The sequence below is a fragment of the Malania oleifera genome, chromosome 8 (genome assembly GCF_029873635.1).
Source record: "Malania oleifera isolate guangnan ecotype guangnan chromosome 8, ASM2987363v1, whole genome shotgun sequence".
Lineage (NCBI taxonomy): Eukaryota > Viridiplantae > Streptophyta > Magnoliopsida > Santalales > Ximeniaceae > Malania > Malania oleifera.
In genome coordinates this window covers 59,432,628-59,458,314 of record NC_080424.1, presented here as the reverse complement: position 1 = coordinate 59,458,314, position 25,687 = coordinate 59,432,628, and the positions used below count along the sequence as shown (strand labels likewise).

The 25,687-nt window shown below is 41.8% G+C and overlaps 2 protein-coding genes across 7 annotated transcripts in view; one reads left to right on the top strand and one right to left on the bottom strand.

The window, feature by feature from the left end:
- Positions 1 to 1,531: 1,531 nt before the first annotated feature.
- On the bottom strand, positions 1,532 to 2,125 carry LOC131162693 (uncharacterized). The gene has a single exon (XM_058119300.1). The coding sequence runs from the start codon at positions 2,123 to 2,125 to the stop codon at positions 1,532 to 1,534; it is 594 nt and encodes a 197-aa protein (XP_057975283.1).
- A 2,260-nt stretch (positions 2,126 to 4,385) lies between these two features.
- LOC131162455 (beta carbonic anhydrase 5, chloroplastic-like) overlaps positions 4,386 to 25,687 on the top strand; it is a 31,864-nt gene continuing 10,562 nt past the window's right edge. For 3 of the 6 annotated variants that reach the window (XM_058118952.1, XM_058118949.1, XM_058118948.1), the window contains exons 1-7: positions 4,386 to 4,460; positions 4,610 to 4,752; positions 4,866 to 4,936; positions 24,602 to 24,763; positions 24,855 to 24,903; positions 25,041 to 25,154; positions 25,245 to 25,298. In XM_058118952.1, the coding sequence (XP_057974935.1) occupies positions 4,445 to 4,460; positions 4,610 to 4,752; positions 4,866 to 4,936; positions 24,602 to 24,763; positions 24,855 to 24,903; positions 25,041 to 25,154; positions 25,245 to 25,298 (609 nt within the window). In that variant the 5' untranslated portion in view covers positions 4,386 to 4,444. The remainder of the gene's footprint in view (positions 4,461 to 4,609; positions 4,753 to 4,865; positions 4,937 to 24,601; positions 24,764 to 24,854; positions 24,904 to 25,040; positions 25,155 to 25,244; positions 25,299 to 25,687) is intronic. The other 3 variants (XM_058118951.1, XM_058118950.1, XM_058118947.1) reach the window with 2 other exon arrangements.

Genomic DNA, 25,687 nt, shown 5'->3' with positions numbered 1-25,687 from the left:
GATGGAGTCGTAGGTGCTGGAACAGGGGCTGCCACGGCTGGAATTGTTAACTAAAGGAAGAAGAAGAGGACTGAAAGAGAAGGGAGGACTGAGTCTCGGGTTTGCAGAGCTTGGGGGAAGAAAAAGAAAACAAATAGAAATAGAGAAAGAGCGAGAAGACGAGAATAAATCAAAGTAAAGAGAAGAGAAGAAGAAGAAGAAAAGGAGAAGAAGAGAGGAGAGTTTGAGGGAGAGAGAAGGGTGCCGGAGGCACACCCTGCACAGGAGAAGAAGGGAGCTTAAATAGGAGGGGCTGCCCTAGACCTAGATGGAGAGGATTGACCCGGATGGGAGACCCGACCCGGATTGTTATATATATATATATATATATATTTTTTTTTTTTCATTTTTTCATTCTCTGTTCATTGCAAATCTGACTCTTCTAGAATTAGTATCTCACAAAACTCAAAACACTAAAGATGTAGATAATCCTTTCCTCTTTCTCTAGAAATTTGAATCGTATCGATCGGAGCTTGGATGGAAAAGTTATGCATGAAATATGAACAGGTGTCGGTTTTGGTTCCTTGGAATTTTCCTGCGATAAAAAAATACCAAAACTTCATAAATAGTGCAATAAAGTTCAATAATGATGATTTTGGCACATTATTAAAATATTGAATAATTTTGGACATTTAATTAAAAATATAAACCGTAAAGCCCAGATAACAATGCCCAATTACGCAGTTTTGACGCGTAATCAATCTCCCTTGGCAAATCCTATCCTTGTGGTGTAGGGAATTTGACTTTGAGGTGGTACGTTGACGTCACCGCCTGAACTACGTTAAGGAAAGGGCGACCCAAGATGACATTGTATACCGAAGGTCGATCGACCACCAGGAATTCTGTCAACGTCATTACCTGCTGCGGGGTCGTCCCTATTGTCACCGGTAACGTGATTGTACCCAAAGGGTGAACAGTGTCTCCCCAAATCCTACCAAGGGGGTCGAGATGGTCTTCAATCGTTCCTTGCCGATCTTCTTTCCAACCAGGACCGACCAGAACATGATGTTGGCCGAGCTCCCATTGTCTATTAGTATGCGTCTGACCATGTAATTGGCCACGAGTAGGGAGAGCACTAGTGCGTCATCATGTGGTTGCTGCACCCCTTCTTCGTCTCCGCTGTCAAAGGTTATGATGTCATCTCTTCTGTTTTGTTTGCTACTCGTTTCTCCCTTCTCCATCGTCAGCACCTGTTTAGCATATCTTTTGCGTGCACTCCCGCTATCTTCTCCACTGGCGGATCCCTCGAAGATCACCGCAATTTCCCCAATGACCTGCTCTTCCTTCTCTTTTGGGCCATGCCTTCTCTGCTCGAGTGGTTCCTTTTGTGGATTTTCTTTCTTGATAAACTTTGACAGATGTCCCCTTCTTATTAGGACTTTGATTTCTTTCTTAACTGAATGCATTCTTCTGTGTCGTGGCCGTGATCCTTATGGAATGCGCAGAACTTGGACATGTTTCGCTTATGTAGAGGCGTTCGCATAGGTTCAGGCTACGAGATGTAGTCCTTCTTTTTGATCTGCATCAGTAACTCTAAGAGCGGTACATTCAGGGGTGTGTAGGTGGAGAACTTGTTGTGCTGTCCTCTCATCTTTTGACCCGGGTGCAACGCACTAGCCTCGTGTCTTTTTGTGGATCTAAAGGGATCCCCTGTTTCTCTGCTACTGTTTTTCCTTTTCCGCTCTAGGCAACTTCCTCTTGTATCCATCATCTCCTCCAGATTGATGTACTTCTGTGCTCGGACCATCAGTTCCCCCATGTTTATCGGTGACTTTTTCCTCAGCGAGTATAAGAAGCTTTTAGGCTGGAGAGCCGTTGTCAGGGCTGCTAATGCCACCCCCATGTCTAAGTTGCGAATCTCTAGGGTTGCCATGTTGAAGCAATGCATAAAATCTTTAAGAGTCTCCTGCTCTCCTTGCGCTATGCTCATGAGATGGCCAATTGTTTTAGCAACTCTCCTACTGCTAAGGAAGTGGTCGGTGAAGAGTTGTTCCATGTCTGAGAAGGAGCCGATGGATCCGGATCGCAATGTGCGGTACCAATCTTTGGCAGTACCCTTAAGGGTAGTCGCAAAAGCTCGACACATAATTGCGTCTGGAGCTCCTTGCAACTACATCAACATTTTAAAATTATCTAGGTGATCAATTGGGTTAGATAAACCCTCGTACCTGTCAAAAGTGGGCATCTTGAATCTACTTGGCAATGGAGCCTCCATGATTTCTTTATTGAATGGCGGCTTCGAAGACCTCAGGGATGCTTCCCCGTGGTAGGGTTTGGTTCTGCCCTCTTTCATCATCTTCTCTATATGATCTATCTTCTTGATTCTTTCTTCAAGCTCCATGGATCTTTGTTGGTTGACATACACGCTATTTGCATCTTCTACCTTCTTGTTGAGTTGAGTTTTATCCTCTTTCTCCACTGGTTTGTTAGCTTGCCTGTTTGCGCTGGGATTCTCTTGCGGTTGGGGGAGGACGTGCCCTTCTTGACCCTTTTGTTATAAGAGTTGGTTGAGCATGTCCTTCATTTCCTTCTGGAAAGCAAGGAACTCCTCCGTACTGACACCGGATGATTCTGCAGGCGTGGATTTGATGGATTGGGATGGTTCTTTTGTAGTAGGGAGGGAAGTAGAATTGAGTGAGGTCGGCATTGCTGGAATGTTGAAAGTTGAGAGCAAGATAATATTGCCTCCTAAAAGCAGTTCCCACAGACGGCGCCAACTGTTGCGAGGTAAAAATAGTTGGGATGCTCCTTCGACTCTCGTTGACTTGAAAGAGGAAGAAAATAAAGGCTTGGAGGACCCGGGGTGTACTCCGAGGGGTCACTTCGATGCCTAAGTAAGAGGAATACTTTTAGAGAGGCTGAATGCAACAGTATGATTGTGTTTAATGACTTACCTTTGCCTTTTCTCCAAATCCCTTCTTATAGGGGCTCGAGTTGACCGCCAGTTGGCTCGCATTTATTGTACGGAGGCGTGAATCGCTCTCCAGCAATAAATGTGTGCACCTATTACTCGGTTATTAAGGGCGTTGGCGTGGATCTCTTCTCCTCTTTATTGGATCGGAGCTGATTACTTGTTAGAATGTCAAACCCGAAGAAAGTGCGAGATTGGTGTTGACCTGCCTTCACTAGCTAGATTATTATGGGCATATCAGAGTAAAAAAAAAAAAATCATTACTCACCAAGGATGACGATGTTTGTTGGAGCTGAGTCCGCAAATCTCATCCGTTTTTCCAGCGATCAAAGAACAAGTAAACTGTTCTTGCAATCAAGATTCATGGGTTCGTTCAGGATCAGGATCAAGATCAGGATCAGGATTAGGATCACTCCTCGGATTTTTTGTTTTTCTGATTCTTGCTTCCACATATATTTTTTTTCTTTCTCCCATATTCTGCTATGAAATTTTGGGAATTTTGTTTAGTATGGTTTCATTTCAAAGGATTTACCTGTGTGTGCTCCAAGTGTTTGAAAAAATGACACAAAGGAGTTGGTGATTCACGGTGGAACCTGAGTTTTCTATGGCATTTTGCTTCTATGAAAATTGCTGATTGTGCTCCAAGTATTCGAAAGAATGACACAAAGGAGCTGCTTGTGGCGGTGAAGCCACCACCGATCTGGTCTCAGTCACCGGCGGTGAAGCCAGTAGTTATTGATGTGGCAAAGAAGAAGCCGGCAGTAGCCACAAAAGCAAAATCTGCAAAGGCATCGAAAGAGACAAAAGCGAAAGCTCCAGCCAAAACAAAGAAGGCCAAAGCTGCTGAAAACCAAAACCTGCAGTAAAGTCAAAAGTCGTGGCAAAGCCAAAGACGAAGCCAAAGGACAAGCCAATTAAAGCATTAAGAATCTCAACCAAGACTTCGCCGGGACAGAAAGTTGCAGCTTCGAAGCCTGTTGCAAAGAAAGCACTGGCTAAGACAACTTCTTCAAAGAGCGCGAAGCCCAAGATTGTGAAATCTTATAAAAAAAAAAAATCTGTAAATTTGCTGATTTTTGTAGTTGTATTTGGCAATGCAATTAGATTTTGATGCATTATGTTTGTTTTTTTTACTGCAAGATGGAGATGTTAAATCTTTATTCCCCATCTCTATCTTGTGGGGGCGTATTAGAGTTGTTAGTTTGTTGATTGTTAGTTTAGTTGTTAATTTGTTAGTTGTTAATTCAGTTGTATTTTTCATTTTATGTACTAGCATAAATACTAGTATAAATACCATTGTAAAGAGATCTTCTTTTATTAATTCCGGAATAATATTGTTTATTTATTTAACACCTTTGCGAGTAATTTTTTTTTTGGTAAGAAAATTATTATTATTATTATTATTATTATTATTATTATCCATAGGGGACATGATATAGGAGAGGATGGATCTTGTGCATACCAAAAAGGCTGAAATAAAAGGTGGAAGGAGCGATGATCTCTCGGAACAGTAACCGCTCTTACAATTTTTCCTCTGTTTTTTTTTTTCCAAAATAATCTTACAATGTTTTTGTTCCATTAGCACAAGCGAATTGATCCTCTAAAAATGGCTCTCCGTTTTCGTGACTGAAAAACTCTAGTCTCTTCCCTTCATTACAGACTTGAAGATTCGTTGTCTTGGGTCCGCAATGGCCGCTTTTCGGCTTTCCTTTGCTTCCTGCGACTTCTTTACAGGCTCACTTTTTTCGGGGCTCAATAATACGTTCGCTTGTTTCCCCAGAAATTCATTAGGTTTGAACAGAGTATGTTTCTACAATTTTTTCTTTTAGTAAAAATTTTATTTCCCGTTTCAATGATTGTATCAAATTCATGGTGGGTCGTCGTTCCTATTAATGTCTGGCTGCTTCTTTGTCAGATATCTGATACCCAGAAGAATTTGACAAAAGTGGACGAGACTACTCATTTGGGATTGCTGCCTTCAATCAAGTAAGTTGGTGTTTTAGTAATTTGTTGAATTGTACAATGCTCTACATATAAAAGCATCTCTTTTCTTCTCTTCCCCCCCCCCCCCTCTCCCCCCTCTTTTTTATTTTTATTTTTTATTTTTTTGGTCCCTTTCTCTATCTTCTTCATTTCTATATTGTGACTGTTAATGGTGGTCATTTAGCATTATTGGTGTGTTAGTGTTATATTAATAAGTGTAAGTTAGTAAGGGTATTATGATCATTGGAATGTACTTGCCATGTATTATAAATAGAGGGAGAGATTCGGTCTTCCTTTTACGTAGTATCTTAACATGGTATCAGATCAAATACAACTTAAACCCTACCACCAAACCAAGTTCTAAATCTGATCAACATATGTAAATCAGCTAGTATAGGAGGATCAACTGCACTTCTATAGCCAGAAAAAACCAGTGACGAGATTGTCGGAAAACTTAGCAGTCATTGAAAAACACCCAGGCTACGGCTGGCCTTCTCAAAATCATAAGTATCCTTCCAAATTTCACCCCTCCACGCACCCAAAGTGCTGGCCATTTGCTGGCAGCTCCGACCCCACTTGTTGGCGCATGATTTCTGGACTAGGTTTTACCACAACTTTTTCTAGAATGCTTTGATTTCTTTTGTAGACCATAATAACAAGTTGTTGGTAATGTTTTTTTTGGTTCTATCCAACCTTTTATGAGCATGCACTCATGGCAATCTGTTAGTGGTTGTTCGCTATTTTTAAAGGTCAGCAGTGAGTCTCTTGGAGTAGTGACAATGTTCATATGTTGGTTGTGTGGAGTTGCGCTAGCGTTATGTCAATATGTTGGTGACTTGTTCATCGTTGTTTCATTGGTTCACCTCGCTTGTGGTTGTTTTGGTCATTTTGATCGCTCACCTTGTTTGTCATTAGTCTAGTTTGTGAGTGTTGGATGGAGTCCATGAATCCTAAAAGTATGTGTCCTTCATCCCACAAATAACATCCTAAAAGTTAGAGGGAAATAATTTGTTCAGTGGTCTAAGGCTTTTAATGTCTAGCTGACAAGATTAGGTAAATCTGAACACTTGTTCAAAAGTATGGTCCATAATCCCAAAAGTACGAGTCCTTCATCATTGCTATAGATAACAACCGAAAAGTTAGAGGGAAAGAATTATGTCAAGTGGTCTATGGCTATTAATGTCTATTTGACAAGATTAGGTACGTTTGAATACTTGTTCAAATCTTGGCCGGTACTTTGATGAGAAAAGGAAAGAAGTATGGATTCAGGAGAGGTGCAGATTGTTTCCCTCTTGTGGAACTCTATGGAACCCAAATTGCACATATTGTGCATGCATTTGGATGTTTGCAAGGAGATTTGAGATTATGTCGAGTTTGTGTATTCCAGTAACCTTACATGTATGTACAATCTATCCTCAGAGTACTTTTAGTTACAACTGAGAGAGAGGAGTGTTATAGAGTACTTTGCGTGGATGAAGCGCATTCATGGGGAACTTAACATAGTGCAACCCATAGTTGCCGTTGTTTGTGAGATGTCGTAGTAGGGGGAGCAGATGATAGTTCTTCAGGTTCTAGTGTGTTTTAAACTTGAGTTTGAGGCAATCTGGTCCTAGAAACTTGTTAGTGCAGAATTGCCATCCTTTGCCGATGTTTGTTCTTGGGTCCTTTGGCTTCTTTTAGTGTGCTTTTTCTTGCATTTGCATATAGAGCTTCAACCCATTGCTCTGAGAGGATTGCTTTCGATTCATAGAGTGATTTTGGTTTTCAACCAAGCAGTCTCAGAAGTTCTCGAGGTGGTTCAAGTGGCTGTGGTAGAAGAGATGGATGAGATAGAGACCTCCTTCGCAAGTGCAGCCACTTTGGACGAGGTCATACGATTTGTTGTGCAAAGTGGCCTGAATGCCAATGCCAATGTGTAGCAGAAACCAACAAATCGAATCGGAACAAGCAGTGCAAGCAACCAACGATGAATATATGGAACAATCAATCACAATGAGAATAATGGAAAGCAATAAAATCAAAGACACAAGAATTTACGTGGTTCGACAATGTGCCTATGTCCACGGGAGCAAGCAGCTGATTTTCATTATCAAATTGTCAAGCATACATCAAGGGTTACAAAATATGGTTATATTTTAACCCTATGCGTATAGAAGACTTAGAATACAACTAAAACACTTCTGTAGCAAATCTCGGAGGAAAATCCTCCAAATCTCCCAATCTACTAATCTCCTGATTTAAAATCCGTGATTTGCGCCGAACAAAATCGTCGACAATTTTAGCAAAAATCGTTGACGGTTGGTATGGACTGAAACCGTTGATGGTTTCAGTTATCTATCGAAAGCTGATCCTTCTGTAGACTGAAACCTTCAACGGTTTTCCCCCAAGGCCAAAACCGTCGATCACTGTTGACCAAACAATCGACAGTTTCTACCTGCAACTAGTTTCCTTGTTCTTTGCTTCACCATGCTTTCCTGGCGCATGCGTTCCACTCAATATGAGCCACATCTCTAACAATCTCCACCTTGGCGAATATTCATCACTTAGGAGAAATATGAAAGCATAACCCGTTGCTCCACCTAGGATAGTTGATTGGGACCGCCTCCCGTCTAGCACCTGGAGAGCTATTCCTTCTGTAGACTAAAACCGTCGACGATTTTCTCCCGAGGCCAAAACTGTCAATCACCGTCGACCAAACAATCAACAGTTTCTTCCTGCAACCAGCTTCCTTGTTCTTTGCTTCACCATGTTTTCCTGGAGCATGCGTTCCACTCAATATGAGCCACATCTCCAACAATCTTTATCTTGGCAAATATTCACCACTTGGGAGAAATATGAAAGTATAACCCGCTGCTCCACCTGGGATAGTAGATTGGGATCATTTCCCGTCTAGCACCTGGAGACGTCGATCAAGTCCAAGCAATGCTTGAACTTGTTCGTTGTGACAGGATTTGTCAACATATCAGCTGCATTATCAGACGTGTGAACCTTCTCAAGTAGAAGTTCACCTAAAGCAACTAGTTCCCTAATTTTTTGAAACCGCATGTCAATATGCTTTGTCCTTGCATGATACACCTGGTTCTTCGCCAAGTAGATGACACTTTGACTACCACACTGCATTCGAACTCCACCTTGCTGGACACCCAGCTCTCTGACCAATCCTGTGAGCCACAATTCTTCCTTGGTAGCCTCAGCCAGTGCCATGTACTACGTCTCAGTAGTAGATAAGGCAACAAGCGACTGCACCATAGACTTCCAACAAATAGGTTCTCCCACAAGGGTGAATACGTATCCTGTGGTAGACCTCTTGTCATCCAAGTCTCTTGCATAGTTAGCATCCACGTACCCTACCATTGATGGATCACTCTGTTGTTTGCTGATCATAATGCCATATTCGGTTGTACTCCTAAAGTACCTAAGAATCCACTTGACTGCATCCGAACGCTGTTGACCCGGATTCGAAAAGAACTTACTCTTACTCATCACACTGATAGCATGTGCCAGGTCCGGCCTTATACACACCATGACATACATCATACACCCCACTGCACTAGCATAGAGGACCTTCGACATGTCACGAATCTCATTGTTCGTCTTTGGGCACTGGGTGATAGATAGCCTTAAATGACTCGCTAACGGTGTACTCACCGGTTTAGCATTAGACATGCTAATCCTCTCTAACACCTTCTACACATAGTCACCCTGAGATAACCACAATCTCCTTGCAACTCTGTCCTTGTGAATCTCCATGCCAAGAATCTCTTGGCTGCACCCAAGTCTTTCATGTTGAACTCTTTACTCAGCAGAGTCTTCAACTGATTCACCTCAGTCATGTCTCTCGTAGCAATCAGCATGTCGTTGACATAAAACAACAAAAATATGAGAGAACCGTCCCCAAGACTCCTTGCATAGATGCAGCAATCGTAGTCACACCTCCTGTAGCCGATACGGATCATATAGGCGTCAAACCGTTTGTACCACTGCCTCGGAGATTGCTTCAGCCCATAAAGTGATTTTTTTAGTTTACAAACCAAGTGCTCCTGTACAGGTTGGCAAAACCCTTTTGGTTGTGTCATGTAAATCAGCTCCTCTAAATCACCATGGAGGAACGTTGTCTCAAATGCATGTCATATTGCGCCACCAGTCCTAACACTACCCTAATGGAAGTGTGTCTGACCACAGGGGAGAATATTTCATTATAATCAACTCCCTTCCTCTGCGAGTATCCCTTTGCTGCTACCAAGCGAGTCTTGAACTTCTCTTTTTCTTTTTCTGAAATTGTTTCTTTCTTTCTGCACACCACTTGCATCCAATCGTCCTCTTCCCAGCTAGAAGCTCTACCAAATCCCACGTATGGTTCTTATGCAGTGGTTTCATCTCCTCCATCATAGCACCCATCCAACTATTTTTCTCCTAACTGTGCACAACCTCCGGAAATATAGTAGGATTCCCACCACGAGTGATAAGTGCATAAGACACTAGATCATCAAAACCGTACCTGGGCGGTGGTCTGACGATGCATCTGGGTCTATCTATAACTATACTTCGATGCTGCTAGTCTCCCGAGCTAGAGCTCCCTACGTTGCCCTGAGTCTCCAGTTCCACCTGCACCGCGTGCTGATCTCTCGAGAACTCTTTGCATTTCTGCCCTGAGTCTCCAACTTCACATGCACAATGTGCTCGTTTTTGCTGCAGTTTTCTGGTATCTATTTTTCTTTTTCTTCTTGAGTACGCCGCAACATGACTTTCTCATCGAAAACCACGTCTCTACTGATCACCACCTTGTTTGCCGCCGGATCTCATAGCTTGAACCCTTTCGCACTTTTCTGATATCCCAGAAAAAATGCACCGTCTAGACTTCGCCTCAAACTTTGATCTCTCCTCACCAAGAATGTGCACATAGGCTAGACACCCAAATACTTTCAAGTTGGAGTAGTTTACCTTGTTACTTGTCCAAACCTCCTTAGCAACTTTCCCATCTTGTGATGCCCTTGGTGATCTGTTAACCAAGAAACAACCCATACTCACTGCCTTGACCTAGAAATTCTTAGTGAGTCCAACATTCAACCTAAGACACCGAGCCCTTTTAGCTAGGGTTTTATTCATCCTTTCCGCCACGCCATTTTGTTGTAGTGTCTTGCGTACTGTAAAATGTTTCCTTATGCCATGCTGCTTGCAAAAATCTTAGAAACTCGAGTTTGTGTACTCAGTGCCATTGTTTGACCTGAGGCACTTAATTTTCTCCCGGTGTGATTTTCCACTTCAAATTTCCACAATTTAAACTTGGCAAACGTCTCTGACTTGTGCCGCATGAAGTACACCCAGACCTTTCGTGAGTAATCATTAATGAAACGCACGAACTACACATTCCTCCCTTGTGATGCCACTTTCACCAGCCCCCAAACATCCGAGTGAATGTAGTCAAGTATTCCCTCCGTCTTGTGCGTGGCTTCCATGAACTGAACTCTATTTCAGCTTACATGATTTGAGCCCCTTCAAAAGATTTCTCTTGCGAAGTTCCTTCATTTCACGCTCATCTATATGCCTTAACCGTATATGCCACAAAACGGTATTGTCATACTTAGACTTTATGGCTGAAGCTCCACCTATAACCATAGTACCCAACAGTGGTACTCTCAGCCTCTTTATCACAGGAAGAACACCCTTGCTCACCTTCATTACTCCACCTTCATACTTGTAACGAAACCCGTTACACTCTAAGGTGCCTAACAAAATCAGATTCTTCCTCAACTCCGGTATGTGCCTTACATCACATAACGCCTTCACTACACCATTATACATCTTGATTTTGAGTGGAGCGCATGTACCAGGAGAAAGCATCGTGAAGCGAGGGACCAAGAGAGAGATGCAGGGTGCAGCCTTGAGGGCAAACCATTGACGGTTTGGAGTGTAACCATCGACGGTTTTAGGTAGTGCTGCATGGGCAATCTTCTCAGCTACAAACCGTCGACGGTTTCGCTCGCGGAGGTCACGGATTTTTGAATTTGAGATCAGTAGATTGGGAGTTTTTGGAGGGATTCCCTCCGGGGGATAGCTACAAAAGTGTTTTAGATATACTGGAGTTCTTCTGTACGCATTAGATTAGTATATAATCATTATTATGTAACCCTAGATTGATTTAAGCTTGGTGTAAATTTCAAGGGCTTTGTAAGCTTAATTGAGAAAGTGAAAACAGTCGTTGCTCCCGTGGACGTAGGCAAATTGCCGAACCATGTAAATTCTTGTATTTTGATTGTTGCTTTCATTGATTCTCATTGTTGATGATTGCTATGTTCGTATAGTTCATCATCGAGTGCTTTCTTGCTTGTTCCATTGATTGTTCGTGAGAGTTTGTGTGAGTCTTCTGCTGTGCACATTTGACACTGACAATTGGTTTCTGAGGGCTGATTGTTGAGAACAACAATTGGTATTAGAATCGTGTGATTGTTGGTGTGGTGAACAAGTGGTATAAGAGCTATTGGTTCTCAATGACTGTGATCTCTTCTGCGAGGTTCGAGGTTGATAATTTTGATGGAATGGGGAACTTCGGGCTGTGGCAGAGGAGGGTGAAGGACTTGCTGGTGCAGCAAGGGATGATGAAGGGTCTATACGGAAAGAAGCCAGAAAGCATGGACGACTCAAGCTGGAAGGAGCTGGAAGTGAAACTGTGTCCACTATCAGGTTATGTCTGTTCGATGACGTGTTGTATCACGTCATGGATGAGGACTCGCCGGCAACGATTTGGCTGAAGCTGAAGTGTTGGTACATGTCCAAGTTATGGATGAACAAGCTGTAACTTAAGCAAAAATTATATTGGCTTAAGATAGCAGAGGGTTCAGAATTGACTCAACACATCAACACATTTAATCAGATCACTAGTGATTTGGGGTGAGTTGATGTGAAGTTCGAGGAGGAGGACAAAGTGTTGATGCTACTGAATTCCCTACCTATGTTGCCTACGTACGAGAATCTGGTTACGACACTGACTTGGGGGAAAGAAACCTTGGAGTTGGAGGACATCACGAGTGCATTGCTGGGGTTTCATCAGAGGAAGAAGGCCAGCGATGAGGGTTCACATGGTGAAGGGCTCGTGGTGAAGGGTAATCAGGATCGTGGGAGAGGCAAGTCTTGGAGCGGATTGAGTGGTAATAAAACTCAATCGCAGTCCAGGAGGAGGAAGGATATTCGCTGTTTTAAGTGCGGGAAACTAGAGCACATAAAATCGGAATGTCCGGAGTGGGAGAAGCGGGAGGCAAAAGCTCAAGAGTGTTTGTCAAAATTTGCTAATGTAGTGGAAGAAGGGGACTCAGGGAGTAGTGATGGTGAGATGCTTTCTGTTTCATTGGGTTCAGAACGCTTCACGGGTTTCTGAATCCTAGACTTGGGATGTTCTTTTCACTTGACGTCCAACAAGGCTTGGTTCACCACTTACAGATTGGTGAATTCTGATTCCGTTTTGATGAGAAACGATGCGGTCTGTAAAGTTGTTGGAATGGGAGATATTAGGATTAAGATGTATGATGGTGTGGTAAGGACGTTATATGGGGTAAGACATGTACATGATCTACGGAAGAATGTGATATCATTGGGCACTTTGGATTGTAATGGGTATAGTTACAAGCCTGAAGGTGATGATGGTGTGAAGGCGCTTTGATGGTGATGAAGGGATAGAGGATAGCAGGGAATGTCTATGAACTGTTGGGTAACACAATTGTTGGTCGAGCTGCAGCTGAGAGTTCTGAGTCAGATAATACCATTTTGTGTAAACCAACCACACACAAAACAGAGGGTATTCTTAACTACATTGTTATGGATGTTTGGGGACCGGTAAAGGCAACATCATGGGTTGGACAGGGGTATTTTGTGACGTTATCACGAAAGCTCTGGGGGTATCTCATGCGGCACAAGTTGGAGTTGTTTGCCAGGTGTAACTTGTGGATGAGGTGGAGTACTAGACCGGGAGAGAGTTCCTCTGGTCAGATATGGGTGTTGAGTACGCTAATGTTCAAGGAGTTTTGTGAGCAGAGCATGAGATATGCCGGGCTTGCAAGGGACTTCTTGGTGAAGTTAGTGAGTATGACGTGTTTCTCGGTTAATCTATCGCCAAAGGTATCACTAGATGGGAGAGTTGTAGGAGAGACTTGGATATGCTATGCGGTAGACTTCTCTAGTTTGAGAGAGTTTAGAGGTCTAGCCATGTACAATTCTAGTTAGGTGGGATCTAGGCTTGGTGTGATGTTTAGATAGTGCATCTTTCTGGTATATAAGAAAGATGGGTTCAAGCTGGGTGATCTAATGGCAAATAGGGTGGCAATTAGTGGAGGCAGTGCACGGCCAGGGGAAGGGTAATGTGGGTAGGTGTAATGGTGGAGAAGATAGAGTTATTGTATAAGAATCAGACGGGGGGATTGGTGGTGCTCCTAGAGGGGGAGTGGGAGATAGGCTGCAAGTGGGTATGTGAGTGACATGTCGTTTGCTGGGAAGGTTTTGACTGAGGTAGATTAGTTGGGGACTTTGTTGTGAAAGGAAATTGACATGAAGGTTTTGGGTGCTGCCAAGAGGATTCTTGGGTTGGAGATTCACAAGGATAAAGTTACAAGGAGATTGGGATTGTTTCAGGGTGACTTTGTGGTCATAACTGCAGGGAGATTGGGGTTATCTCAGGGTGGCTGTGTGGACAAAACTACATGGAGATTGTGGTTATCTCAGGGTGGTTTTTTGGATCAAGTGTTGGAGAGGTTTAGCATGGTTAATGCTAAATCAGTCACCGGTACACTGTTGGCGAATCTAAGTAAACAGTCTATCGCTCAGTACTCAAGGACGGACGGTGATGTTCGGGTCGTGTCAACACGCCAGTGCAGTGGGGTACTTTGGTTGGCAACATAGGGATCCATCAGTTGTGAGGTTCGCAGATGGAGGCTACACAGGGGACTTGGATGACAGAAGGCCTGCAACGGGGTATGTTGTGGGAAGGCCTAATTGTTGGAAGTCCAGGGTACAGTCTTAGGGTGCGCTGGTTAAACTGGATTAGTGTTCTTGGCAGTGAGTGAGGTTGCCAGGGTAACATTGTGGTTTAGAGGATCGTTCAAGGAGTTGAGTGTTCAGTTAGGTGGAGTTCCTATTACCACAGATAAGTTCAAGCATTGCTTGGACTTGATTTACGTCTCTAGGTGTTGGACGGGAGGTGGGTCCCAATCTATTGGCTTAGGAGGAGCAGCGGGATTATGCTTTTGATTTATGTCTCTAGGTGTTAGATAGGAGGCGGGTCCTAATCTACTGGCTCGGGAGGAGTAGCAGGATTATGCTTTTGGGTTTCACCTAGGTGGTGAATATTCGCCAAGGTGGAGATTGTTGGGCATGTGGCTCATATTCTGAGTGGAACGCATGTACCGGGAGAAAGCATCGTGAAGCGAGGGACCAAGAGAGAGATGCAGGGTGCAACCTTGAGGGCAAACCGTCAATGGTTTGGGGTGTAACTGTTGACGGTTTTAGGCAGTGCTGCAAGGGCAATCTTCTCGGCTACAAACCGTCGATGGTTTGGCCTAAACCATCGACGGTTTCACTCGTAGACATCATGGATTTTCAAATCCAAGATCAGTAGATTGAGAGTTTTTGGAAGGATTTCCTCCGGGGGATCGCTATAGAAGTGTTTTAGATATACTAGAGGTCTTCTGTACGCATTAGATTAGTATATGATCATTATTATGTAACCCTGGATTGATTTAAGCTTGGTGTAAGCTTCAAGGGCTTTGTAAGCTTCATTGAGATAGTGAAAACAGCCGTTGCTCCCGTGGACGTAGGCAAATTGCCGAACTACGTGAAGTCTTGTGTTTTGATTGTTGCTTTCATTGACTCTCATTGTTGAGTGATTGCTGGGTTCGTTTAGTTTATTATCGAGTGTTTGCTTGTACCATTGATTGTTCGTGAGAGTTTGTGTGAGTCTTCCGCTGTGCACATTTGACATTGGCAATTGGTTTCTGAGGGCTGATTGTTGAGAACAACAATTGGTATCTGACCTGGGTGATTGTTGGTGTGGTGAACAACACAAACAAGAAGAATTAAAGGAAAGAACAAGACAAAATAAAAACAAAAACAAAACAAGAAGTGGAGTTGCCACAATTTTATTTTCTTGATCTTGATTTGATATGAGATAGAGATAGGCGTATCTATTCTTAACAATGGGTGAATTAATGAATGAAAGCTTGAGAAATGGAGTTAAGGAGACAGAAAAAAATCCTAAAGTTTGAGAAACAAAAAATCCGAAAGTTAAGAAGACAAAGAAGAGATAGGCATATCTTTTCTTAACAATGGGTGCATTAATGAATGAAAGTTGGAGAAATGGAGTTAAGAAGACGAAGAAAAAATCCGAAAGTTTGAGAAACAAAAAATCAGTTCAGAGTACATTGTGGTTGACTAACCATCTTAAGGATCACTACTCAACCGACCACCTTATTGTCATCTGCTGCTATTATGTGTGCATGTGTGCTTTGATCAAGATAAAAAAAAGAATCAAATTAAAACCTCTTCGGTCATCCAATGAGGTAATCACCGTCAAAGAGTACAAAAGTATGCCTTTTAAAATCTAAAGCACTTGATTTACTCTTTATCAAAGGGGCAGCCTCAATGATTCTAATTTTTTGAAATCTTGAAAAGTGAAGAATGAAGAAGACTATGATTGAAAAGAATGAGTTTGTATCATGTTTGCATATTGATTTGAATGAAAATGTGTTTGGAAGAAACAACGTTTTGAATGAAAACATAGGATTTCATCACTAGCCTATCACAAGAAAGCTTGAAAACATTTTCTTTGAATGTTTTATTGAAAACAAGTTTGAGAAAATGAGAGGGGCTTTCATATTTGCTTCTCATGACCTAACTCTTGTTTTTTTTTTTTAAAAGGGGGCGGCACCTTCTTTTTTTATTAGAAAACCCCTCACTTATGGTGGAGGAATACCGTGGTTCCAACAAATCAAGCTACAAACAGATAAAAACAAAATGTAACGAAAACGAAATGAAGACAAAACGACACATTAGACTCTTAAATTAGGAAGACCAATTTTGTCAAGACGTAGCATGCCTCTAATTAGGCGAGGTAAAGAAACAAACTCTAGATATCTCATTGTGACGCCTTCCTCTCCCTGACTTGCTAAAAAGTCCGCAACCTTATTTCCTTCTCTGAATTGGTGAGCAATGGTGAAATTAATCATGGAAAGAGCCTCAAGAAGCTCTTCTAAAAAATCCCACAAATACCATATCATGCATCTCCAAGAACTAAACCAATCGACCACTAGATTAGAGTCACATTCAATCTCCACATTCATATAACCCATCTCTTTGCACCTCCGCACTCCCTCCGTCAGGGCCCTAAGTTCGGCTTTATTATTAGTGCCATAGCCAAAGAAGGAAGAATAAGCACCTAGGAAAGCCCCGCTGCAATCTTGAATCACACCACCCCCTCCACATGTCCCTGGGTTCCCACGGCAACTACCATCTTTGTTTAACTTTATGGACCCAACCCGAGGGTTCCCCCACCTAACAACACAAGGAGTCAGTGCCTTCGAAGTGATAATTGGAATCTCAAGAGCACTTAGAACTTTGCTATCTTGAGTGGAAAGGGATCTGCTTGATCTCATATTCTCCGAAATCCTCCTAAGCCATACGTTGATTGCCAACCAAACTTCTTCAGCCGATTCCTTAGCACCTTCCATTCGGACTGTACATCGACGCACCCAAAGTCTCCAAGTTATTAAACTCGGCAAGATACCAATGATTACACCCTTCTGAGTCGATTTCTTAGCATAAGTAAACCATTGTTGTACACAACAAATCTAAGAAACTGCAGTCGTACAAAGAACCCCCAAGGTTGTAGCTGCAAAATCCCAAACCTTCACAGCAATCTCGCTCGAACAAAGCACATGATTCAAGGTTTCTGTTTGCTCCAGCTCGCAACAGTTATACCGAGAAGCAAGAGCAATTCCCAAGGATTGAACTTTCTCATCCAACGGCAAGTTGTCAAAACGAGCTTTCCAAGCACATATGCTGACCTTCTTCGGCAAAAGATTGTGCCACAACCAATCCATATCCCTTACATGTGGCCCTTTGATTCTAATTAAATCCCATGCACTTGACGGCGTGAAGCTTCCTTTATCATTGAGTTTCCAAATTAGAATATGCTCACCTGGTGTCCCACAAGCAATATTCTGTATGACTTTTTCGGCTTTGTCATTACCAACCAACTCCACTAAGTGCTGCCTATCCCAGGCACCATCCACCCACACATTTTAATATTAAGTAGAGGGTTTTGAATATTGTTAAAGTGCAAACAAAGCGGGCCACTAGCCAACCAATTATCAAACCAAAACGAACCCTTTTCCCAAACTAAGAACTCAAGTCTTTAGGAACCACCATGGAGATATGTCCTTGTTTCACATATTTAGCACGGAAGAATTTTGTCCAAAGATTAGCTAAAGTCATGAGCCTTGATGCTAATTTTATATGTATAGATTTTTGAACTTCACCAAAATCACGAACACCTAATCCACCCTCACTAGTGGGCTTCCACAATTTAGACCATGAGCACCACTTCAATTTTGGCTTTCCATTTATCTCACCCCAAAAGAAAGTTGAGAGGATAGAATTCATCTTCTTGTGGATTGCCTTCGGAATGTCTAAAACCGTCAACAAATGAGTCGTCATACAAGTGATATCATGCTTTAAAAGAATTAGATGACCACCTTTCGATAACAGCTTTAGCTTCCACCCTGCCACCTACTTTTTATTTTTTGAACCAATGGCTCCAAGGATCTAATCGTAAAACGCCCAGAAACAAGCGGGACACCTAAGTAAGTGACCGGGAAAACACCCTCCACAAATCTCATTAATCTTATCAGACTCTGCCTCCGTCACATTGGAATTTTCTTTGAAAAGAAGATAGCTGATTTTTCTTTGCTAATCATTTGACCAGACCACTGCTCATAGATACCCATAACTTTAATAAGATGCCGCATGGATCTTTTCTCCCCATTAAGAAAAATCAAAATGTCATCCACATAGAGTAAATGCGAAATCAAAGTAGCCCCCAAAGGGTGAGAAAAACAGCTAATACGCCCCTCCTCAAAGTTATTCTGCAGCAATCGAAATAAAACCTCCTCCATGACAATAAATCGATAAGACGATAATGGGTCTCCCTGCCTTAAACCTCTGGTAGGCTTGAAAAATCCTTTGTAGGAGCCATTCATTATAATGGAAAACCAAGGAGCCCGAATACATTCAGCCACCAACTTACAAAAATTTGAAGAGAAACCAAATCCCTCTAACACCCGAAGCACAAAATCCCAGTCGACCCAGTCATATGCCTTTGCCATATCAATTTTCACCATAATATTACCACTTACATTATTTTTGTTCAAGGAGTGCACCATCTCCTGAGCAAGAGTAATATTTTCAAATATACTTCGGCTTGGAATGAACGCCCCTTGCACTGGCGATATTATTCGGGTAAGTAAACCAGTCATGCACTGTACAATAATCTTAGAAAAAATCTTGTAAGCAACAGAACAAAGGCTAATGGGGCGGAACTTATCAAAACTTTTTGGATCTTGCACCTTCGGACTAAGCACTATATCCGAAGAAGAATAAAACCTTGGTAGATTAGTGCCATTAAAGAAATCCTTGGCAGCTTCTAATAAGTCTTCTTTAATCACATCCCAACACGAAATATAAAAAGTTGAGCCGAAACCATCAGGACTTGGGCTACTCTTTTTAGGAATGGAAAAAGGTGCAGCTTTAACCTCTTCCTTTGAAGGATCTTGACAAAGAAGCTCATTTTCCTCTTTAGTAATAACCTTCTCTAGAATGGTTGATAAGTTGGCCACTTCATGAGTTCTTGTTTCTATTAAAAAATCCTGAAAGTAAGAAGTTGCCGCTAGATGAATGCTCTCTGGTGAGTTTAACACACTCCCATCCGCAAGATTCATGTAAGAAATCACAGAATTCTTCTTCTTTGCTTTACCACCGCATGAAAAAATTTGAACTTTGGTCCCCTTCTTTAAGCGAAGAATATTTTGCTTGTTGTGCGAATCTAGTCTCCTCCCTTTGTTCCCATATTTCCAGTTCTAGCTTGGTGAGAAGAAATTCCGTTTCAATGCTCGGGTCAGAATCACATAGCATTTGATTTTCTAGTACCTCCAAACGTTCCTCAAGTTCCTTAATATTCTGATCTACACGCCCAAAAACCTTTATATTCCATGCTCTAAGAGCTATCTTTGTTTTTTTCAATTTGGCTGCAAGCTTCAAAAGACACTGGGCATATACCGACTCAACCCACGCCTTAGTCACACAGTCAATAAAAGAATCATGTGAACACCACATATTTTGAAAACGAAAAGGTGATGGGCCGTACCTCATCTCCAATTTCTCAAAATTGATAACCATAGGACTATGATCCGACGACTTCCTCATTAGATACTCCAAATGAGCATTAGGGAAAGTATTAAAGAAACTCATATTCATGACCACTCTATTAAGCCTTTTCCAGCTACGAGAGTGACCTTCATGACCATTACACCATGAGAACCTCCTCCCACTAAAAGACATTTCCATGAGTCCACAGTTATCCAAGCAAGAATTGAACTCATCCATGGCTCCAAGTGGTTGTGGATTACCTTTAATCCTCTCCCCATCCTCTTTAATCACTTTAAAATCCCCCACCACAATCTAAGGGTGATATTCAGGTTGTAAATCCTCCAAAGCTTGCCACAATTCCTTGCGTTCATTTTGAGTACACTTCGCATAAATGAAAGAAATAAAAAATTTTCTGTTATCTAAAAGTAGCTAGCCAGAAATCATTTGATTATTCATACAAACTGTCTCAAAATTTAAGTCTTCTTTCCAAAATACCCACAACTTACCTCCCACATCACCATTACTGCAGCAGTTAAGAAGCCGTATCCGGTTAGCTAGCTGGGACATCTGGTTATCCTCCAAGAATGGCTTAGCAATAGCTACAATAGCAACTCGGTGATGTCTAACTAAAATTTTCAATTTCCTCCTCGATTTCCCAAACCTCTTACATTCCACACTAGCATTGTGTCAATCATAGATTAAATTTTGAGGAATGACGCACACCTTGTCCTAGCTGGTCCTTCAATGTTGCCCAAGAAACCTGTAAATCTGAATCAAAATCATAATGTTTGTTCTTACTCAACAGTTGTATAGGTCTATCAGTATCATGGTCTGAAGCATAAGTAGGCGAAGATGTCCCATCTAACTTTGGGGGTTGAACACACTCTAATTCTAAAACTTCAGATACTACCTCCATGTTCCCCCCGACACCACCTTGCCCCACTAGGTTCTCATCCACTCCCAACATCTCCTCCTCCACACGTGCACAAATCAAGGCTTAGTCCTCATCTAAATCCCTGTAATTCTCTTCATTCACCAAAGTAGCTGCCTCCACCTATGTCTCATTGGTCCTTTTATCTTTTGCATCAGGAACAAAATTCTCATGCCTTGATCCTGCTTCCTCAGTATGGCCATCCTTCTGCTGTGTAACATTCTCTACGTTAACGATACTGTCCTTTTTCACTTCACCTTCCTCCCGCACTTCAATTATCACTAGCAACTTTTCCACACCCCTTGACTGCTCTAGTTTCTTCACACAAGACTCCACAGCCTTCGGATTTGCATTAATGGGCGTCGGGAGGCCTGTGTGTCCTTCTGCTTCCTATTTCTCCTTTTCTCTCCACATTTTATTAGGCACACAAGTAATTTCTTTATCCCTCCTGCCCTTATTTTCTCCAGCTCTGCAAACTACCTCTGTATCCTTGACAGCAGAATTTGGAACAATAGAAACCATGCTTCTCATACCGTACCTCCTGCCAAATCACTTTATTATTTGAAACAACAATGGGAAATCCCTGTACCGGTTCCTTTTGAAGGTCAATCTCTACACATATCCGTGCACCGGACATTTTATTCCTGTTCAATGTCGCATTATCAACTCCTAAAAATCGACCAAATCTGGATGCTAGTATTTGAAGACAATCCGGGCGATACATATGGATCGGTAAGCCAGGTAGGAATATCCATTGGGGTGTCAAAGGAGACTCCTTTGCCAGATCAAATTCTTTCGTCCAGTGAAACAACCGAAACGAACACCCATCTATTATTCTTCCTTCACGGGCCCATGCATGCACAAAGTCCCTCTCAGATCTCAATTGTACAAGAACATGGTGACTGTCCATGAAACTAACCGTTGGAATTTCCAATAACCCCCAGGGTTTAACCACTGCAATTCTGATGACATCTATTGAGGGTCTTGAGCGTGTAAATTTTAGGACCAAAGCAAATCAGAATTCCTTAGCCGCCTTTGTCATCTCCGTCTCTGTAAAAATGAAGCCCTTCTCTCCATTAATATCCACAGGATAATGCATTGGGATTTTGAACGTAGGCACCAACGTGTTTGTTACCATTTGAGAATATGTATATTTACCGGTATCTCCAGGTTCAAAAGTCCCCACTGGTGAGGGAGTCACCGGTGGAATGGGTGCCGCCATGGGCAACCTAGGAAAGTAACAACAACACTTTAAAAAAGCTTAGAACTCCGAACAAAACACCGCCCTCTGACGAATGGTGAGGGCAGTGGTGAGGCCAAGCTAGGGAGGGACGACTAGACTGGGCTGACAGCAGAGAGGACTAACGGCGTCTATTTTGACGACGGCGACGGTGATTGGCAGACGGCGACGGTGAGGGAAAATCGATGGCAGCAGGTGAGGGTTGACGACGAAGATGAGGCCAAGCGAGGGAGGGGTGACTAGATCGGGGTTGACGGCGGCTAGGGTTGATGGCGGCTAGAGTTGATGGAGGCTAGGGTTCCATTGCATTACAATTCTCAACACAATCAGAAAAAGTTTCAACATAGTATTTCTCATGACCTAACTCTGTTGATAGGAGCATCTACTTCCCTCGAGCATCTGGGCTTAAGGAAGAGAAACTCCCACTTTGCTTAGGAAGGATGAAAGAAAGCACCATCAAGTAAGATTCTTCCAGCCGTGATATATGTTAGTAGGCTGGAGACAGGGAGTCACTTAGAATGACACACAATACACTACAATCAGCGCACCAATATCAGGAATGAACACGCAGCAACAAAGCAGAATCAGGCAACAAACACACAACTGCTATCCAGAATTTCAAGAGGCAGCTATGTTCACAGAGCTGAAGTTATGCCTAGGATGAATCAGACGTATAGTCTCTTACACATACTGTCAAAGTTGGCTTTGACCCCACAGAACAGTGCGGACCACTCTTGGACCACATAGAACAAGCAAACCATACTTTGAGCACACAGAACAGGGCAGACTGCAACGAGGCTCTGCAGGCACCTGAAACAGCAACAGGCGCTCAATAACCAACCTGATGGAAGCTAGCAGCACAGTAGGCATGAAAACAGCAATTTCAGCATCAGAACAGTATCATCACTCGATCAGCAGTCAGAGGAAGCATCAGAAAAGCAACAGCTGTATGTCAGAAGAGTAGGGTTCTGTCTTTAAATGAGCAAACTACTATGAGCCACACAACACACTCGAGTGGCTCATGGCTGAGAAGGATAAGAAACCCTGCCTTAAGAGTTGACAAGGGAGAGAAAAGGATAGGAACAGAAGGGCTGTAGCTACTTCAGATTGATCAGGTTTAGATAATTTTATGGCTCCAATACCATGTTGTAATTATAAAAAAAATTGAAGATTCAATGAATTAAACACAGCAGATAGGGTTAGAGTTGGAGAAGTGAAAAGAAGAGAAGATGGAGGGAGAGCCCAGTTGGCGGTTCCCAGAACCTATGTACAGCTCATGGTCTGCCCTCTTATATATTAATATTAGAGGAAGCTACTTGGGAATTTGTCTGACATACAGTGACAGTTTTCTGAATTTCACCCTCGAGGAGAAGGGTCTTTAACAGAGAGGGACTTAATTTATTAAAGTAGTTGTTTGGGAAGTTAGTTGGGTAGTTGCCAACTGCTGCAATTGGTTGACAGATGCTAGGTTCCTGTTGGTAGCCTAAAGTAATTAGTTAAGAGTTTATAGGGATTGTAGTTTTTCCATAACAGTTGCAGTACTACACAATGCTATAAATATAAAAGCAGTAAGAATAAAAGAGTGAAGGAATGGATGATTAGATTCTTCTACCTCTCCTCTTTAGTTCCTTCTCTCTCTCTCTCTCTCTCTCTCTCTCTCTCTTGTAACTTCCAGCTTTCCAGCATTGTACCTTTGAAGTTTTATTTTCTTTCTTTTTCCCCCCTAATAAGCTTCTTGGAAAACAACATTGCTACTTCTGTCAAAAGTGGTTGCATTATAAGGCTTGCTTTCTATGCCCCATGTCTGTATGGGAAAAATATTGTGCCCTACTTTCTCATTGGTCCAATCATTTCATCATTTAAATGAAAAAAAAGATGATAATATGAATCTTAACCATTCCACAATTCAACGCACTCATTTAGATGTTTGTCCCAATGGTTTTATCATGTTGTATGTGGGGCATGCTATTGTGCTAAGTGGATGGCAGCCAGATTGAATTTTATGGCTAAGTTTGTGTTTTTTGTTAATATGAATTTTGTGTACATAGAAGATGTTATACATAGAGTTAATGTAGGGTGGATAAAATGGAAAGGTGCTTTGAGCACGTTGTGCGATTGTTGAATAGCCTTAAAATTAAAATGAAAGTTTTATAGGGGATGGTTAGAAGACCAGCTATGCTATATGGAACAAAATGTAGGGTAACTAAGAAACAACATATCCAAAAAGTAAAAATTCCTAAAATGAGAATGCCAAGATGGGTGCTAGTATAACATTAGAAGATCATTAAGGAATAAACATATTTGTGGTAGGTTAGGCATACCTGTATAAGATAAGATAAAGGAAGGACGACTTAGATGGTTTGGGCACCTGCAACATAGGCCAAATAGTGCACCAGTGAAGAGTGAACTAGTTATTGTTATTGGCAGTAGAAGGGATAGGGTAGATCTAAAATAACTTTGAATGAGATACTGTGTAAGGATTCAATAACCCCTAAGTTTTCGGAGGAAATTGACAACGATTGTGCAAATTGGCAGCAAAGGATTCATGCAGCCGTCCTCACCTAGTGGGACTTAAGGTTTGGTTTGTTGTTTGTTATTGTTGTCATTTGAATTGTGCAAAGAACCAGCTCTGAGTTCTTACCATTTAAAACTACCTTGTTACCTACTATGAAATGAAATTGTTATTAGATTCTAACGACTTGTATGCAATTTGTACATGCGCTTCAAGACTTTTTATGCAAAGCACGCAGGAATCGAAATGAAAACAGAAGAAAACAATAAAACAACAATTTACTTCGTTTGGCAGTTTCTTTTGTCCATGAAGCCCTAGTTAAAATCTTCGCTACACTGTCAATCAGAACTGCCTTAGGGTTTCAACCCTTGGCTACAAGTATATGTAAATAGCCTCTGATGCTTCCTTATTTACAGACTTCAAGTGGACCGCCTCTTTGAATATGAGTCATATATGAGTCAGTCACAACTCAACACAAGGGGAAGGGCATTGAGACTATTTAATCTAATTTGTAACTATACATTATTGTATTTGATTCACAGTGCCCGAATAATGTAAATCTTTTGGTTCCTTTATATGTAGGAGAAATACAATTAAGAGATTGGTAGCCCCAAGCAATCCCCCAGGACCCAATCAAGAACTAACAAGCTCTCAATTTGAGAATATGCCCAAAAATGATCATGGTCTGGATTTGTTTCGTGAGATGGAGCACAGATTTTTGAGTTTTAAGAAGCACAAATACTTGTAAGTACCAATTAGCAATAAAATAATAGGCTTCTTAGCTTTGGAACAATTTTACTTTTTCTTGCCCCTTGATAACAAGTGCTTTGAACAGGAAAGAATCAGAGCATTATCAAACTCTTGCCAAAGCACAATCACCAAAGGTGATGAGCAAACAACATTTTTGCCAATGGCTCTCAATACTAAGCCTGTTTATTGTCATGTTTTTTTGTGACTTCTGCTGCTGCACATGTAAATAATATTTGGGCCATTCTGTTTAATCTGATTTGTTCAAAAACAGTTTATGGTAATTGCTTGTGCAGATTCCAGGGTATGCCCCTCTAACATCCTAGGATTCCAACCAGGAGAAGCCTTCATGATTCGAAATGTGGCGAATCTTGTGCCCCCTTTTGAGGTAGTGACAATTGTATATATCCTCCTTATTTCAAATTACAATGCAAATGGCTGAATTGACAATTTACTAGTTGAGTTTATCTTGCTGCAGTATGGACCGTCAGAAACAAATGCTGCCCTTGAATTTGCTGTAAATACTCTCGAAGTAAGTGTGTGTTCAACATTTCTCTATACTTCTCTGTGCTCGACTAAAATGGGCAAAGACTTGCACATCCTTTGGGTCTATATATTTTGCCTGTTCTACATGGTCATTAGAAATTCCAAATAGGTGGTCTAAAAAAATTGCACTGAGGAAAATTTCTGTCAATTGGAAAATTTGAAGTTGGGGAGTTCAGCACCAATAGGATGGAAAATGTTGAAACCTAGGGAAGCTGTTGGTAATGGAGAGATTTCACAAGATGTTTAAAACGCGCTGGAAAGTTTTGAAAATAGGGTTTTTGTGTCTTTTTTCTTCTTTTTTTTTGGTGTGAGAATTTTTCCTTGTAAACATTTGATTTTGATTATATGCTTTTAAATTGGACTGGATACATGAAA